At 29.9% G+C, this 16,089-nt stretch overlaps 4 protein-coding genes across 6 annotated transcripts; 1 reads left to right on the top strand and 3 right to left on the bottom strand.

Moving 5' to 3' along the window:
- Positions 1 to 38: 38 nt before the first annotated feature.
- Positions 39 to 1,512, bottom strand: LOC145755681 (uncharacterized). The gene is made up of 6 exons (XM_082571934.1): positions 1,345 to 1,512; positions 959 to 1,088; positions 638 to 818; positions 444 to 547; positions 185 to 298; positions 39 to 109 (listed from the first exon to the last, which is right to left on the bottom strand). The coding sequence occupies exons 1-6, from the start codon at positions 1,510 to 1,512 to the stop codon at positions 39 to 41; spliced, it is 768 nt and encodes a 255-aa protein (XP_082428060.1).
- A 746-nt stretch (positions 1,513 to 2,258) lies between these two features.
- LOC145755680 (sarcoplasmic/endoplasmic reticulum calcium ATPase 1-like) lies at positions 2,259 to 7,669 on the bottom strand. Its single transcript, XM_082571933.1, has 20 exons — positions 7,552 to 7,669; positions 7,223 to 7,323; positions 6,967 to 7,071; positions 6,695 to 6,833; positions 6,497 to 6,577; positions 6,328 to 6,413; positions 5,992 to 6,252; positions 5,693 to 5,896; positions 5,419 to 5,610; positions 5,014 to 5,278; positions 4,685 to 4,890; positions 4,373 to 4,556; positions 4,133 to 4,284; positions 3,828 to 4,048; positions 3,490 to 3,692; positions 3,287 to 3,372; positions 2,965 to 3,098; positions 2,619 to 2,736; positions 2,389 to 2,506; positions 2,259 to 2,293 (listed from the first exon to the last, which is right to left on the bottom strand). Exons 1-20 carry the CDS (start codon positions 7,667 to 7,669, stop codon positions 2,259 to 2,261), a joined length of 3,009 nt encoding a protein of 1,002 aa, XP_082428059.1.
- Positions 7,670 to 8,552: 883 nt separating this feature from the next.
- Positions 8,553 to 9,331, bottom strand: LOC145755465 (uncharacterized). Its single transcript, XM_082571702.1, has 3 exons — positions 9,120 to 9,331; positions 8,891 to 9,056; positions 8,553 to 8,796 (listed from the first exon to the last, which is right to left on the bottom strand). The coding sequence occupies exons 1-3, from the start codon at positions 9,297 to 9,299 to the stop codon at positions 8,618 to 8,620; spliced, it is 525 nt and encodes a 174-aa protein (XP_082427828.1). The 5' UTR covers positions 9,300 to 9,331; the 3' UTR covers positions 8,553 to 8,617.
- Positions 9,332 to 9,978: 647 nt separating this feature from the next.
- Positions 9,979 to 15,900, top strand: LOC145754778 (G-protein coupled receptor-associated protein LMBRD2-like). 3 transcript variants are annotated; one of them, XM_082570890.1, is made up of 17 exons: positions 9,979 to 10,012; positions 10,131 to 10,354; positions 10,500 to 10,599; positions 11,050 to 11,205; positions 11,425 to 11,518; positions 11,709 to 11,876; positions 11,956 to 12,166; positions 12,241 to 12,315; positions 12,386 to 12,495; positions 12,639 to 12,752; positions 13,005 to 13,081; positions 13,289 to 13,470; positions 13,554 to 13,687; positions 13,870 to 13,975; positions 14,197 to 14,401; positions 14,643 to 14,789; positions 15,068 to 15,900. In XM_082570890.1, the coding sequence occupies exons 2-17, from the start codon at positions 10,181 to 10,183 to the stop codon at positions 15,274 to 15,276; spliced, it is 2,262 nt and encodes a 753-aa protein (XP_082427016.1). In that variant the 5' UTR covers positions 9,979 to 10,012; positions 10,131 to 10,180; the 3' UTR covers positions 15,277 to 15,900. The 3 variants fall into 3 exon arrangements, with proteins under 3 accessions (XP_082427016.1, XP_082427015.1, XP_082427017.1); XM_082570889.1 differs by having other exon boundaries at positions 9,984 to 10,012; positions 10,104 to 10,354; XM_082570891.1 differs by lacking the exon at positions 11,050 to 11,205 and having other exon boundaries at positions 9,984 to 10,012; positions 10,104 to 10,354.
- The last annotated feature ends 189 nt before the right edge of the window (positions 15,901 to 16,089 follow it).

Below are 16,089 nucleotides of genomic sequence, written 5' to 3'. Positions count from 1 at the left end.
CTTATATTTGACAGTAGTTTTAATATTTTTGTAACTTTTTATTCAATTATTGGTTTTTCGTTCTTAGTTGCTTTAGTAAGCTTAATGTATCCACGATTCATTCCGTTTTCTAAACAAAAAAAACATTTTATTTAATAACGGCTCGTTTAGTTGAATCTTATTTCAAAAATTAATTAATAATGACCCTCTACTGTTCTCATTGCTTTCCACAGTAGAGTAAGCGACACCCAATAACATGGATATTTAAATCGTGCTGTTTCTAATATCAAAACCAGATCGTTCTTCGGGTTATATCTACCTTAAAAAAATTGCCCAAGTTATGGATAATATAAAGCATTTAAGCCCTTTTTAGCATTTCAAGTTCCCAATAAAACAGTCTAAGCGAAATAATTGAGTTTTTTTAAGGAAATATCTCTATATCATGTGTGTTTATAAGTAAATACCTATGGAAACGAAGTGACCGTCGCCTGTTTGGTCCAAAGTTTTTCTAGAAAAACAAACCATAATAGCCCTGGTCTCGCTTTTACATGACTGCATAATATCATTTCTACAAAATAATAATTACAAAAATTTAGAAAATATCAAAGCAAAAAATAAATTATAAAAGCTATTATAAGACAAATTATGATTAATCAACCTAAACACGGCGGCACTGTCCTGATGAAATGGGTTAACCACTGATGAGTTTAAATAGTTGCATGTCGCCACGCTTGCCAGCTCTTTAAGGCTAATTCCTTGTGTTTTTACTGAATTCAGCGGTAGGCAAGAATTTAATGTTTTCTCGTGATACCATCTCCAAATTCCCTTCCACCTTTTTCCTTAAAACAAATCTTTCTTTAATCATGCATTCAACTTACGAACCAATACATAAAAAGCCACATAGCAATTCAAAACCACAACTTCAATTAATTTTTTTTAACAAGATCATGTCATTAAATTGCCAATCAATAAACGGTACCTGGATCTACATTAAATGCGTTTAAAACTACTACAAGTGAGGTTAGACCACAGTAAGCAGGTTCATGCTGCGTTTGAAGTTGTTGGCCAAGCACAAAATATATTTCCATGAATCCAGCATTCATTGCTTCCTAAAAAGGAAATTATTTGCTTACATTTTATTTTAAAGAAGGGCAAAGTAAGGAAAATAAATAAAACGATAATTTCAAAATCAAAAATTAAGATCACCAGTTGTGGTTCACAAAATTTCTTCAGTTGCAACTATATTAGGACCAATTATTTAAAGGTTACGTTCATTATGATAAAATAACAAAACTATGACGTACAATACCACCTAAAATATTTAAAAAAATACCTTGACAACTACTTGAGAGAATTAGTAATTACCTTAAAAAGCTCTTTTCCTTGCTTGCTTTGGAAACTAACACAACATTCTGGCAGTTTTCTTTTATAAACCGTTTCCGATATATTAACACTGGAGTTTAAACTTAAAGATTTACGAAGTGAAATTTGTCGACATTTTTTCAAATTCTTGCTAAGCCTTAAGCAACTCATTTTAGTTCTACAGGTGCTGGTAAAAAAACTCCAACAGCATACTTTGTTAAAGAAGATACTAAACATATAATTAAGTCACCCTATCACGTATAGCTAACATTAAAAAACACCAAATTACCTTTTTAATTTTTTTGACCTATTAATTGACTAAATTGTTTAGTATAGTGTGATGTAAATCACAATAAATTTCGCGTGAATTAAACAGACAATTATTGTCTTCTTTTTAGAAGGTTCCTAAATATAAATAGGAAAACACACAAATACCCTCGTGGCGCAAAATTGTAACGTAAATCATCGCAGGTAAAAATGTGGGAATTTTTTTAATTTAAATTCTCAACGTTCACAAAATCGTGTTTGCACACTTGCCCTGTGACCAAAATTTCTACGAGGATATGCGCAAACCTATATATAAAGTTCATTTGTTCAATGGGGTCAATGTTAATGGTAATGATGTATATAGGTTTAATTATAGCAGCACGTTTAATAAATATTCTCAAATAGAATATTTGTCGTGTTGGTTAACAATTAATGTAAAACCAAATTGTAAATTATGGAATACTCAGAAATTGGTTGATTTAAATATTAAAGATGTTTTTATATGTCTTTGTTCCAAAAAATACAATAAGTTTTTTAAAAGTAATTTTATTAAAAATAAATAAGCATGAAAATATATTTTTTCGATCAAAATAGTTAGGTTTTTTTCACAATGTAGTTGGGGGATTGCCATTTGTAGAATAAAAAAGGGATTATTGCATTTTCTTTTGTTTGCAAATATCTTTTCCTAAAAAAAATGTTTTCGTTTTAGCATTTCCCTTTTTTTCTTGTTTTAACAGATCTTTTTGTATGTTAGTCAATTACTATACAAAAATATTTTACCTTCAATATAGTTTCTAGCAATAAATTTTAATCCTTCATCGGCAAAAATAACTGGTACTGATATCTTCAGTACCATCATCCATTCCTCAAAATTTAAGGGACAGATTTGGAAAACCACCTATAAGAAAAAAAGATAAGATATAAATTTTTTTTCGAATAAAGCACATTTACAGTTTAAGCTATATTTTTTTTCTTAATGTAGTTTGAAATAATATATTTCTTTTACTTACAGGTAAAGGTTGGACGTATAAAATCATAAAATGAAGAGCAAGGGAAAGAACGATTGCTCCAATCAACCAAACGTTTTGCCATGGAGGCATTCTAAACAACGACTGGTTCTCTGACACGCTAAAAACATTGTTAAAACATTTAACTTTAAACTGTAATAGGTATTTACCTAAAAGGGTATAACTATAAATTGTAACAATTAGCAACAACACTTTTAAACCAAAGCGGGATTTTGTAAATAACTTTATTGCATACAGTTAAAATAACAAGTTTACCAATTCATATTTGTAATGTATACTCAAGGTAATTACTGTTTTATTTAAACACAATGAAATAAAATTGTAATACCTGTTAAGTGCATTCAGAAGTTCAATGACAACAAGAACAGACAAAGCCATTGTCATTGGGTGAGGATCTTCGAAAATCTTGCAAGAAATTCCTTCAAAATTTTCGGGTTGGGTGGAACATTGCATGTAATGAGTCTAAATAACAAAAGACCAAGTTAGTTTACTCGAGTTTTTGATAAAAATGTAGTCTTTTATTGAAACTAGAGCACTTCAATGCATTTTTTCCTAAATTTTTATGTAAATAAAAATGTGCGCAGTTATAATAAATTAACTACAGTTTTTATAGACCGATATAGCTGTCAAAAACTCTTAGTACTACTTACCACTTGCCACCATGACATTTTTGGACCACTGCTGGCATTTAAGAACCACCACAAAGAGGCGCCAACAGTAGCAAATCCAACATATCCTATTGGTAAAATGTTCATGTTATAAATCAATATATCCACAGTTAAGGTCATAACTATTGCACTTTATTGTTAAAATAATTAGATATTATCTTTAATCAGTCAGAAATATGACAAACCTCCAATGACACAATATCTAAACATAAGCCATCCGTTAATTAATGAATCTTTAGTTGATCGAGGCTGCTTATCCATGATGTCAAGATCTGGTGGATTAAAGCTAAGTGCGGTAGCGGGAAGTCCGTCAGTAACTAAGTTTACCCACAAAAGTTGGACAGGTATTAGTGCTTCAGGGACACCAAGGGCGGCAGCCAAGAAAATGCTAAAGTAAAAAAAGATTGTTTTTATTAAATATTATAAAAAAAGATTAAAATGATTCTATATTATTAAATGTAACAGGACAAATGTTTCTGTGAGCACTAAAGTTTGTTTATCATAAAATTTTATTAAGTCTAACCATACGACTTCTCCAATATTTGACGAGATAAGGTAACGAATGAATTGTTTCATGTTGTTGTAAATCGCGCGACCCTCCTCTACAGCAGCCACAATTGAAGTAAAGTTATCATCAGCAAGGACCATGTCTGATGCACTCTTTGCCACAGCAGTTCCACTTCCCATAGCAATGCCAATCTCAGCTTTCTTCAATGCTGGAGCATCGTTTACACCATCCCCGGTCTAGTAAAGTTATAAGTATTTAACTTTGTCATAAATTTTATGTCAAAAATACTCAGATTAAACAAGTTATTGACTTTGACTTACCATTGCAGTGACATCGCCATTAGCTTGCAAGTATTCCACAATCTTGCTCTTGTGAGCAGGCTCCACTCGAGCAAACAAACGGGCTCGAAGACAAGCTTTAAATTGTTCTTCCTGGCTCAAATTATCAAGTTCACGGCCAGTAAATGATAAACCTGTAGAGATAAGTAAATGTTTTGTTACATTTAGGTTTGATTTTTTTTTAAATTTATATTGTGAAATATTATAAATATTCTTATATACCAGTGGTGTCTTCATCTTCTCCGAAAACTCCGATTCGTCGACAAATTGCCTCAGCAGTTGCTTTGTTGTCACCAGTAATAACAATAACTCGAATTCCAGCTTTGCGACAATCTTGCACAGCTTGGAAAACTTCCATTCTCGGGGGATCAAGCATACCAACGATTCCAACAAAGGTAATACCGGTCTACAGATTAGTGAAAAACAAATTAAAAGAAATATTTGCAATGCAAATACGCAAAATATACAATTTACAAAAAAATATTAAATGGGCTAATATGTGTTTTTAAAAACTTTAGATTTGGTGTTTTTTACCTCGTAGTCAATAAATTTAGTTGAATCTTCGAGGTTCATGTGGCAAGGATTTGGTGGAGTATCAACGGTTCCAAGAGCCAGGCAACGCAGGGTGTCACGTCCAGTTCCATATTCCTTTACCAATGATTGGATCTCGGCCTTTATTTCAGATGTCATTGGAACTCGCTGTTTTCCAATTCGAACATGAGTGCATCGATCCAAGACACCTACAAATAAGTCAAAGTTTAAAGTAAGTTACAATACATTTTAAAACTTTGTTAGAGTAGTACATTATTTTAAATAGACTTTGGCAAAAAGTAAAGTGATCATTTAATAGATAGTGCATTTACCTTCAGGTGCTCCTTTAACATACATCTTTGGACCTGTGGCCGCTGGTGCAGTGGGGCGACAATATGAGCTCATCGATTTCCGGTCTCGTGAGAATTCCAACGTAAATTCCTTTTTCATTTTTCGTTTAATGACACTGTTACATTCGTAACACTTCTCAGCTTCGTCCAAATCGTGGAGGTAGGTGTTGTACACGTTCATTTTCTCGCACAATACAGTAAGGGCAGTTTCGGTGGCCTCGCCTACTTTCTCGTAAACTTTCTTGGACTGCCAAAACAAATATCATCATTACAGTAAGGTCTTAATTCGATGAAATAAATTTATATTAATTAATCTAAATACACTAAGAATATTTGCATTTGATATATTAACCTTTAGCATAACTAGATGCTCTATTTTTATTTTACCTCATTGTAGTCTAGCGATGAGTCGTTACACAATGCACAAATTGTCGATAATTCAACCAATGCATCATAATCACTACATCTGATTTTCGATCCATTCTTTGTGATATCTCCTTTTGGTTCATAGGTCGATCCTGAGATTTCAAACTGGTGAAATGAGGCACCGTCGGCCCGAACTTTGTCGACGACGAACATCTAATAAAAACAAATAAAGTTTTAGAATATTAAATGAGCTTAAATGTACCGACAAAAACTTTTTTTTCTTTTTTTTACTCACCCTGCATACAGACATTTGGTTCGTGGTCAGGGTTCCAGTTTTATCGGAGCAAATTACTGAGGTACATCCAAGAGTTTCGACGGAGGGAAGACTTCGAACGATCGAGTTCTTCTTGGCCATCCTGCTTGTTCCAAGAGCAAGGCAAGTTGTGATAACAGCGGGAAGACCTTCTGGGATGGCTGCAACAGCCAAGGCAACTGCAATCTAGTGTAAAGGTAAATTAAAAAGCTTTAGTATATCATTTACGTAATAAAATTAAGTAAGTGTAATCACAATATTTAGTAGCAATGACTCCAAACCTTAAAGTAGTATATAGCTCCCTTAAACCAAGATCCGCCATGGACTGGGTCATTAAAATGTCCAATGTTAATTGCCCACACAGCAATACAAATTAGACTAATTATCTTTGACAATTGTTCGCTAAATTCGTCAAGTTTTTGTTGAAGCGGAGTTTTTTCGCTTTCGGTTGACGCCATTTGATCCCGGATTTTACCAATTTCGGTGTTACTTCCAGTTCCAATTACAACCCCAGTTGCTTTGCCAGATGCAATATTAGTGCCCTAACAAAAAAAATTTGTGTTAAGTTATTAAAACTTTTAGGTTTAAGCAACAATTTTACATCGCATAAAACTTACGGAAAAGAGAAGATTCTTTTTATCTTGATTGACAGCTTTTCGATCTGGGATTGCGTCTGTGTGCTTTATTACACTAACACTCTCACCTGTTATAAGACAATATGTTTATTGTTATGCTGATTTATTAGATTGAAAAAAATTAAATATTCCTTTAGGTAAAATATATTACCTGTTAAGATAGCTTGATCAACTCGAAGGGTTGTAGAGTGAATAGCAAGAAGTCTGATGTCAGCTGGGACTTTGTCGCCAACTAAATTAAAATAGGGTCATTATTTTACATTATTACAAAAAAAACTATTAGCTTTACAATAATTATAAGTAGTAATATATTTTTTGCAATTTTTCAAAACAAATCTATTTTAAAAACCTGCAATTTCGACGATATCGCCAGGAACAATATCTTTGGACCTGACAAGTTGAACTGTATCCTTTTCTTGCCTTAACACTTTGCCCATTTCTGGTTCGTATTCTTTCAAAGCTTCGATGGCACTCTCAGCGTTTCGTTCCTACAGAATTTAAATAAGTTACCGTACAAATTAAGGTAATAAGATGACGTTTAAAAACTTTAAGGAGCAGAATATATGTCTTACTTATCACTACTTGTGTATATCTAAAAACAAATGCTATTTAATTGCTCACCTGCCATATACCAATAATAGAGTTTGCAATCAAGATTAAAAGAATAACAAAGGGTTCAACAAATGCAGTTACAGATTCTTCGCCTTCTTCAAACAGAGCTAAAACCTGTAAAAATAAAATTTGCGCAATATATGATACAAACCACTTTTAAAATAAATTGCATCAAAATGTATGTAAAATAACTTTGTATGTAAAATAAAATTTGCACAAATTTCAAAATGTATGTAAAATAAAATTTTTTTATAGTTTGACTTACGAATGAAATAATTGCCGCCAGCAGAAGGATTCGAACCAGCAGGTCCTCGAATTGTTCAACGACCATTTGCCATAAAGATTTTCCTTCTTCGGCTGGGAGTTCTAAAAGAAAAAACATTTTATTTTAACCGGTTATGACGACGATTAAATCTTGTAATTAAAAACAATCACCGTTCTCTAAATATTTTAAAATATGTTTGGTACATGGTAAAAATGAACTGCGCAAGGTGCAGACATTTTGAAATGTACTTTTTAAGAAAGTTTAAGCACATTTGATTGGCGTATCCGCCTAATCGTTTAATTTTGTTATTATCTAATTTAATTACAAACCATTATATCCATGCTTTTCTCTGCTTCGTTTCACTTCATCTTCACTTAAGCCATGGTTAATTGAAACTCGAAAATAATCAAGAACCTCTGGAATACTTTTAGCATAAGCATCCTCCATAATTAATCTTCCTTACTAATAACTAATTTAATAAGTAAGCTGTATAATAATACAGTTTGTCTTATGTAATATAAAGTAATATCAGCTGACTACAGTATTTAAAACTAATGTTAGATACAGGTTTGTATTTTTCAAAATTAAAATGAAAGACTACTCTTGTTTATAAAATAATATTTCGCTTCGCTTCTGTTGCGTATATTGTAGTAACTTAAAACGAAAGTTATGATAGTTTTGATAAATGGACTAGAAAAATAACATACTCGCTATTCAAACTTACTCGTTAGAATATTTTCGTTTAGTTTAAATCAATGTTTTTAATTATTTTTTCGATCAATATAAAATTTTTTATTATACACATCATCTCTTAGCTATTACTTATGGTTTATTTTATATTAAGTCAAAACATTTTAATTTTTTATATACACAACTTATTGAAAATAGCAATGAACCTATACAACATCTTATCGCGTGCCTAATACTCTTAGAATTATATTACATAAAACTGAATGATCTTTGCTTTACGATGTGTTCTTTTATACCAGCTTCAACCACATGTGCAGTTAGTTGACACATAAGTGACAACATCTGCGACTTTTACTTGAACTTTTAAACAATGTGAAAGGGTGAATTTTTGAGCGAATATTATAGGTGATAACTTAACGTTTGCAGACTTTTATAAAAAAAAAATGTTATTTCTTTAACAAAAATTATTATTGAATTAATTTAAACTGTGAAATTTAATTATATTGCTTTTAAAACAAATGTTTGCTGTTGTCTATTTTAATCATTATTCAATGTAATTGTTTTTCCTAAACCTAATAGTATAATAACTACTACAAAAATATTTATTAGTTGCATACTTTATTAAATTGATTATTTACAAAAGTAATATACATAAGCATTAATTGCAAAACATAAAAATCGGTTTGGTATTAACGCCTAAAAATGTTATTGCCCATCAAACGTCATGTCTTGAATAATTTTAGAGTGCTGTGAAAATTTGGAAATAAGATTTTCTCTTGTTGGTATTTCTATATCATCAATATCAAAACCAGGACAAACAAAAACACTGATCAACGCAAAACTATCTTTAATTGGCTCCTTTAGCCTAGATGCAAACCAATCACCTAAAAGTATAAATCTTAGATTTACTTCCAACAGTCAGTATCAAACCCAAGGCCTCGTATGTTTAAAATGGGTTTTTATTTTATTAAAACTTGCCATGCTTTATGGTTGTCATAAAATGATGATCTTCATGTGGCCCCAAATTTCTTATTTCAAGCTCCCCTGTCTTGTCGTTAATGATGTAAATTGAGATTGGGCTTCCTCTATGAAAACTCCACACAACATCAGAGTTCATACGATGCCATGCTGCAAAATTATGTTCCTGTAAACAAAAAAGTTAAGGAACAAATTTCAAAAACTGTTACATTACTTGTAAATTCTGTACCTTTAACAGATAGTAAATATTGGTTGCAAAATTTCGGCATGACCCTTTTTTGTAGCGACTTGGCAAATCGTTTGTCTTATCAGCACTTCGGAATGTTTCATAAAAGTAACCACCTTCCGTAGGATGGGGTTCCAGTTTCAAGGTTTTAATCCAATAATCTGCGGTATCTTTGTCGGTCATAGCTAATTTTTAACCTGTAAATGGGTGTATTTTTGTCTAAAAATTCACAAAAAACTACGTATTTTTGGTTTTGTCGTAATTAGCATTCGCTTACTAAGTCCAGTTAACGCCTTATAGTTGTAAATGTCAATAGATACCTATAAATGCTCAAAAAAATCCTAAAACAGCACTTTTTTCGTGGTTTAATTAATAATTGAATAAAAACAAGTGCACACGTTTGCAGAATTTAGGGAATTACCCTTTTAAATCAAGCGTGACCCAATAGCGTTTATAACAAATTTGCGAATTTCCTTTAAACTTTTTTAAAATTTATATATACATTAAACATTATTATTATATAAATATATTATTTTAACACTAGTGTTAATTTTTATAAACTTAAATTAGTATATATTCTACAAAATATATTAAATATCAACTGCAAATTGTGTGTAGTTTTGTAACTTTTCCAATTAAATATTTAAATTAAGATAACATTGTAAATGCAAAAAAAGGCTTATATATTGCATAACATTTGTAGCGTTATGTTTTATATAATATTCTTCCTTATATTTTTAAATTTGTAAAGTAAAAAATATAACTCTTACAAAATAATAATTTTATAAAAGTAGTTTTGGAAACACTGTTTATTGTTGAAATCTTTTCGCTACAGCGAAAACTGACAGATTGGCAAAGTAAGCAAGCAGACAACATCTTTGATGTCTAACGATCAGGTAATTTTACAGAAGGTTACTGCGTTTAAACCTCTGTATTGTAGGTGTAACCTTGTTAAGTAATACAATTTTAATGTTTTTTGTATTACAGGTTATAAGATCTTTAATTTATTTCTAGTTTTTGAAAACAAATTCATATTTGGTTTTTGGCTTCTTCGAAAATCTAAAATGAGTGTTGGACCACTTGTGTTTGAGCTTATTATTGTGTTTTGTGCTTCTGTATTATTACTTTATCATTATGGAAGAATATCAAAGCAACATCCAGTAGTTACGGTTGCTACTTTAATTGCCTGGTATTTTAGTTTAATCATCGTATTTATTTTACCACTGGACGTATCATCGGTAAGTTTTTATCAAAAATATTAAAGTTTTTTAAATTACTTATTCTTAAAACTGTGCCAAGTAATCTATAAGCAATAAAAGTTTTTAACTTAATGATAAAAGATATTTTTTTATTTGTTAATAAAGTTGTGTTGTTATGTTTAAGACGTTTTATCGGAAGTGTATGATTGACAATAAAGTAACTCCTGTAACAACTAATGCTACACCAATTGGAGGTCTCAATAATACCGACCCTTTATTAAATGGTAAAAAAACTTTTATTGACTTTTTGATTTATCATTGTTTTGTGCATAATAGTCATCTGTATATTTTTGTGCTAAAGAAACTGCTTAGATGTATATTTTAGATCATAGTGGTAGTTTTGTTATGTTTATCAAATCATTATAAAATTATTTCAGAAATTTTTTTATTAATATTATTTTTCTTATAATTTGTTGCAATAAAAAATGGGTGTATTTAATCGTTTATAATTTAAGGTGGTGGCAAATTTATTTAATATATATAATACTTATTTTATTAATTTAATGCTTCTGGTGGTTATTTATTAAACTCAATAATATATTTTCGTAAAAACAAAACATTAATCTTTAACTAACTATAACGGATACAAGTTTGTACAATAATAATGACCAAACTTGTAAAAACAAATGTCTATGCATAAAAACATTTTAATAATATATATTTGTACTTTGTAGCAACAGTTCCAACCACTACACTAAGTACATCTACCCTTTTTGAAAACATTACCGTTATTGGCAACTTAACCCTAGTTAATGTGACCAATAGTACCTATGAAACAATAGATTTATTTACCCCTACACTGTCACCCAATACATCACAATATATAACCGGTACGATTAATTGTATTTCGTTTTTTTGCCACAGCATAATTTATTTTTTAGTCTTATATGTGCATGGGCTAATTGTGGGATAATTTTGCATGTACAATACCTAAATTCTAACTAATTTGTTTAAAAATTGTTGTTTTTAAACATTAGAAACTATTTAAATTCTGCATATCAACTAAAGTTTAACACAGAAACTATAATTTTTTAATTTGGTAACCACAGATCAGGTTTGCAAAGAGCCTTGGAGTTTTGTTCCTGATGCAACTCTTCCTGTCATGTGGAGAATTGTATATTGGTCATCACAAATATTAACATGGTGATTATTTTGTAAATTTATTAATTTTTGCTGGAAGAACTTAACACAAACATAATATTTGATTTTTCAACCAATATTCACCATTTATTATTGTATTCACGATCAAGATTTGATATAGTATATTTATTTAAAGGACTGATGTTAAAATATATATATATAGTCAATAAAAGTTTCAAATTAATTTTTTTAGGTTTCTACTTCCTTTTATGCAATCATATTCTTGTGCTGGGGACTTTAGTGGTTGGGGAAAAGTAAAAAGGGCGATGATTGAAAATGCAGTTTATTATGGGACCTACCTCTTTTTATTTGGTGCTCTGCTCATCTATGTAGCTGTCGACCCAAACTTACGCATTACCTTGTAAGTATACTAGTGTTTTATAAAAATCATGGCAGACTTATGCCTGTCAAAATCTTTGTTGAAATGTTTAATTTTTTAGGCCACAGTTAAAAGTGATTTTAATCACTGCCTCCAACACTTGGGGTTTGTTTTTACTTGTCTTATTACTCGGATACGGCTTGGTTGAGTTACCTCGGGGCATATGGCACTCCGCTAACCTTGTTCGAACTATGGCACGCACTTATTTCCAACTTGCTAAGATGAGCACAGAAAAGCAAGAAGCAACTGAAGACCTGGAAGATATTTTAGAGGTAAAATCTTTTTGTGTTTGTGTATATAATGCCCCCCTGTGTAAAATTTGTAATAAATTTTCATCATGTTTTAGGAAGTTAGAAAAGTGTCTGACATGGTTCGTTACAATCATCCATTAAGAAAATACGTCAATATTATGGTGTCCAAGGTAAATTTACATTTTTACCCAACTTATTCACCAACTTTACTCTTTGCTGATGTATTTTGGTTGTTTTTAGTGTCCAGATGACTTCCAGAGTAGGGCGAGTCAAGGAATTGATGATTACGAAGATTATCAAAGAGGAAGAACCGATTTTCCAACTGAGCAAAATATTGTTCTTTTACATAGGTATGTTATATAAAAAGTATAAACTTTGGTTTCTATATTGCATATGTGTGTATTAAGCAATTCAGCATAGCTAAAAATCAAAACCAGCCAGTTTTTATTGTCCATTTAGTGCTTACATTATTATATTCTTATACATTTTTTAGGCGATTAATTCGTGCAATTCACACCCAGAAGCGAACTAGTGTTCAGTGGAATATTTTAATGCAGAGAGCTTTACATTTAGAAGATATTTCAAAGAACTCACTTAATTTAAACAAGTAGGTGTTACTGCTGAAATGTTAAATAATTTTAAATAAATATTTCATATTTTAAGTTCTTTTGGTTCACTGTTTTTAAATGTAATTTTGTATGCATGATTCTGCTTTAATTATTTATTTTTTCTTATTTATAATTCTGATTAACTTTTATAAATATTTGATAAGGTTTAAATCTTAAATGTCATTAACAAGTTAGGTTTACAAATTATCAATTCTCACTACTGATTTAAGTTGAATTATTTATTTCTACAGACAGTGGATTGAAGAATACCCAATATTGTCAGAAAACAAAAATTTTGTAACAAGAATTTTATGGACACCAACAACAAGTAAGTTTTAAATATCATTAAAACAAAAACCGTTGCTTTTCAGTAGTGCTTAACTATATCAGCAGTATTATATTTTAGTTTATATACCTTACTATTTATTTTTTCAGGTATATTTATAGATTTGCTTATGTAGCTTACTTCTTAATAATTGATATCTTACACTTGTAACCTTACAAAACCCTAAACCATACTTGAATTTTGTTTTAGAGTGGCATTGGTACTGTATTTTTAAACCCAACTTAAGAAAGATATTATCGTTGTGTCTTGCCGTGTTTTCGGTTATGGTAGTTTGGTCAGAATGTACTTTTTTCAACCAAAAACCGGTGCTGTCTTTGTTTGCGATATTTATAAACCTGGCACAGAAAAACTACCAGTACTTTTATATTGAGGTAAAAAAGTAGTGTTTAAATTTTTTTTAATTTCAAAATTTTCTTAGCCTAATCATTTTAATAAATCTTTTCTGTTGTTTCAGCTTGCCTCTTGTTTAACTATATCCTACTTATGTGTTTGTGCTTATTACACCGTGTTCAGAATGAAGTTGTTTAATTATTATTACATCGCTGGCCATCATCAAACTGATGAAACGAGTTTGTTATTTGTTGGAATGTAAGTACGAGTGTTGATATATTTAACGAAAATAGAAATTAATTATATTTAAGTTTACTACCATTATGATTTTGTTGGCTAAACAAAAAAAATAATTCCTAAAAATATTGGAGAAAATACATATATAACGTTATAACCAATTACATATAAATAGTCCCTAAAAATATTTTCTTTAATTACAGAATGTTGTGCCGATTAACTGCTCCCCTGTGTTTAAATTTTCTTGGTTTAATTCATCTTGATACACATATAACAGGGGACACCGGAGTGGAAACATTCTATACTAAAGTCTGAAACTTAATATTTTTCAACTTATATTATATAGACTTATATTTGTTATGTACAATTCCATGCTGTATAATTTTAGGCTCATTTTCTAGATTGAAATTGAACTAGTTTCCTGTTTAGTTTTGTATATTTATATCCTGGTAATGATAATGTTGGTATTGCATTTATGCAGTGTTAATAGTTGAGCTCAGTGAAAATTGCAAAAAATTTCCATTTTACAGATTATGGGCCATTTAGACGTGATCTCGTTTATCTCCGACGGGTTTAATGTTTACTTTCCGATACTCGTCTGTGTGCTCTGTACTGCCACCTACTTTAATCTCGGCCAGCGATGTTTATCAGCATTGGGGTTTCCCCGGTTTATTGACGGAGCAGACGATTTGACTTCAGATTTAGTTGAAGAGGGAAAACAATTAGTTTCACGAGGTACATCTTTATCGTTTTTTTCCTAAAACTATTTAATGGTTGCACCTCTTAACTAATATTTGCCAGCGATAATTTACCCTCGCAACACAAATGGCAGTTTTTATTTAATTTGTACGTCTATAAATTGGACATACTTAAACAATTGTGTACTAAGATCTATTATACATAAGTGTATTCTAAATGCTTTATAATAAAGTTAAATAACACATATTGACTAATATCTCTCATTATTTGTTGTTAGAAAAAAGACGGCTGCAGCGGGAATTAAACTCGGTGCAAAGATCCGAGAGAAGTCGAGGGTATGGCCACAATGCTGACATGACAAGGAGGGAATGGCATGGAAAGAGTATGAGAAATGCTGAAAATGAAAGAAGAGATGACACTGAGGGTAAATTTGAAAATTTTCACATATTAAAATTTATTTTTGCAAGTTTAATGATTTTTTGACTTGATATTCTAATTTTCATAAAATTATATGAAGCATAGTTTTAAACAAAAGCAAAAGATATTGATTTTTATTAATAATGTAATTAATTTTTAAAAACATATTGATTTAACTCAAATAACTGTAAAAATTTTAAATAGCTATAAAAGTTGGCATATATTATTATTTAAATTAAATTTTTAAATAATTTAATGTATTTTTAACAAACTAATTATTGTTAGATTCCTCTTCGTCTTTATCAAGTAATGTTCGTTACAATAAACACAAAAACGATAAAATTGAACTTTTAAACGATGTTGAACCGATGGATTATAATTCAGTAACCGTGGCCCCCAACACTCATAATGAGTGGAATTCAACTAGTAGGTGGGGTAACTCCAGACCCACTACTTCAACTAGACCCCCGAAAAATTTGTTTGATGATATATAATCTATTTTTACTGAGATATTTTTATTTATGGTATTAAAAAGTAAGTTTGGTTTTTTTTAATTTGTTAATAAGTAAAAACTTATTTTAATTTTTTTTATTGTAAAAATTTAGGCGACTATTGTGCAATTTTTTTTTTTTGGTGATATTGGTACATTATTGTGAAGTATACAACTGTAAATTAATACTCACAAAAAATATATTTAATTATTTAATCTTAATATTTTAATTTGTTTTTATATATCTTTTCACAACTATATGTATATAATTTATGCATGAATATTTAAAGTACGAATCTATGTATATGTAATTTTAAGTTATTTATGTTTGTATTTGCACTGTTCAGTACATTTTTTAAACGTTTTAGTTTAAATATAATTTTCAAGTAAATAATGGGTGACCGGCAATATAATTATTTATTTTTAATGTTTATTTTACTTATTTTTAAGTTGGTTAATGTTCAGTTTATTTAATATAAATTAATTTAATTTTTTGAATATTTTTGTTTGTATGGTATTTAGTAAAAGATTTACTTTTGACAAAAATTTATATTTATTTTCAATGCTTGAAAATATGTTTAACTTGCTTTATTTGAACCCTTATTATACTATCACAACTAGTTATTTTAGTCTGTATTTTTGCCCATTTTTTTTTTAATATATTATCTGCAGCTAGTGTTGTGCAATATGTAATCTATGTAGCGTAGTGGTTGCTGTCCTTGTCAAAATAAAAGAAAAAGTATATAGATATCTTGATTTTATTATTTATGAATCGAATACCATTTTTTTTTGTTGACCAGTTAAACTGAAAGGCATT

This window comes from Corella eumyota, chromosome 6 (assembly GCF_963082875.1).
Source record: "Corella eumyota chromosome 6, kaCorEumy4.1, whole genome shotgun sequence".
NCBI lineage: Eukaryota > Metazoa > Chordata > Ascidiacea > Phlebobranchia > Corellidae > Corella > Corella eumyota.
The sequence above is the reverse complement of the archived record's forward strand: the minus strand, read 5'-3'. Positions and strand labels throughout refer to the sequence as shown.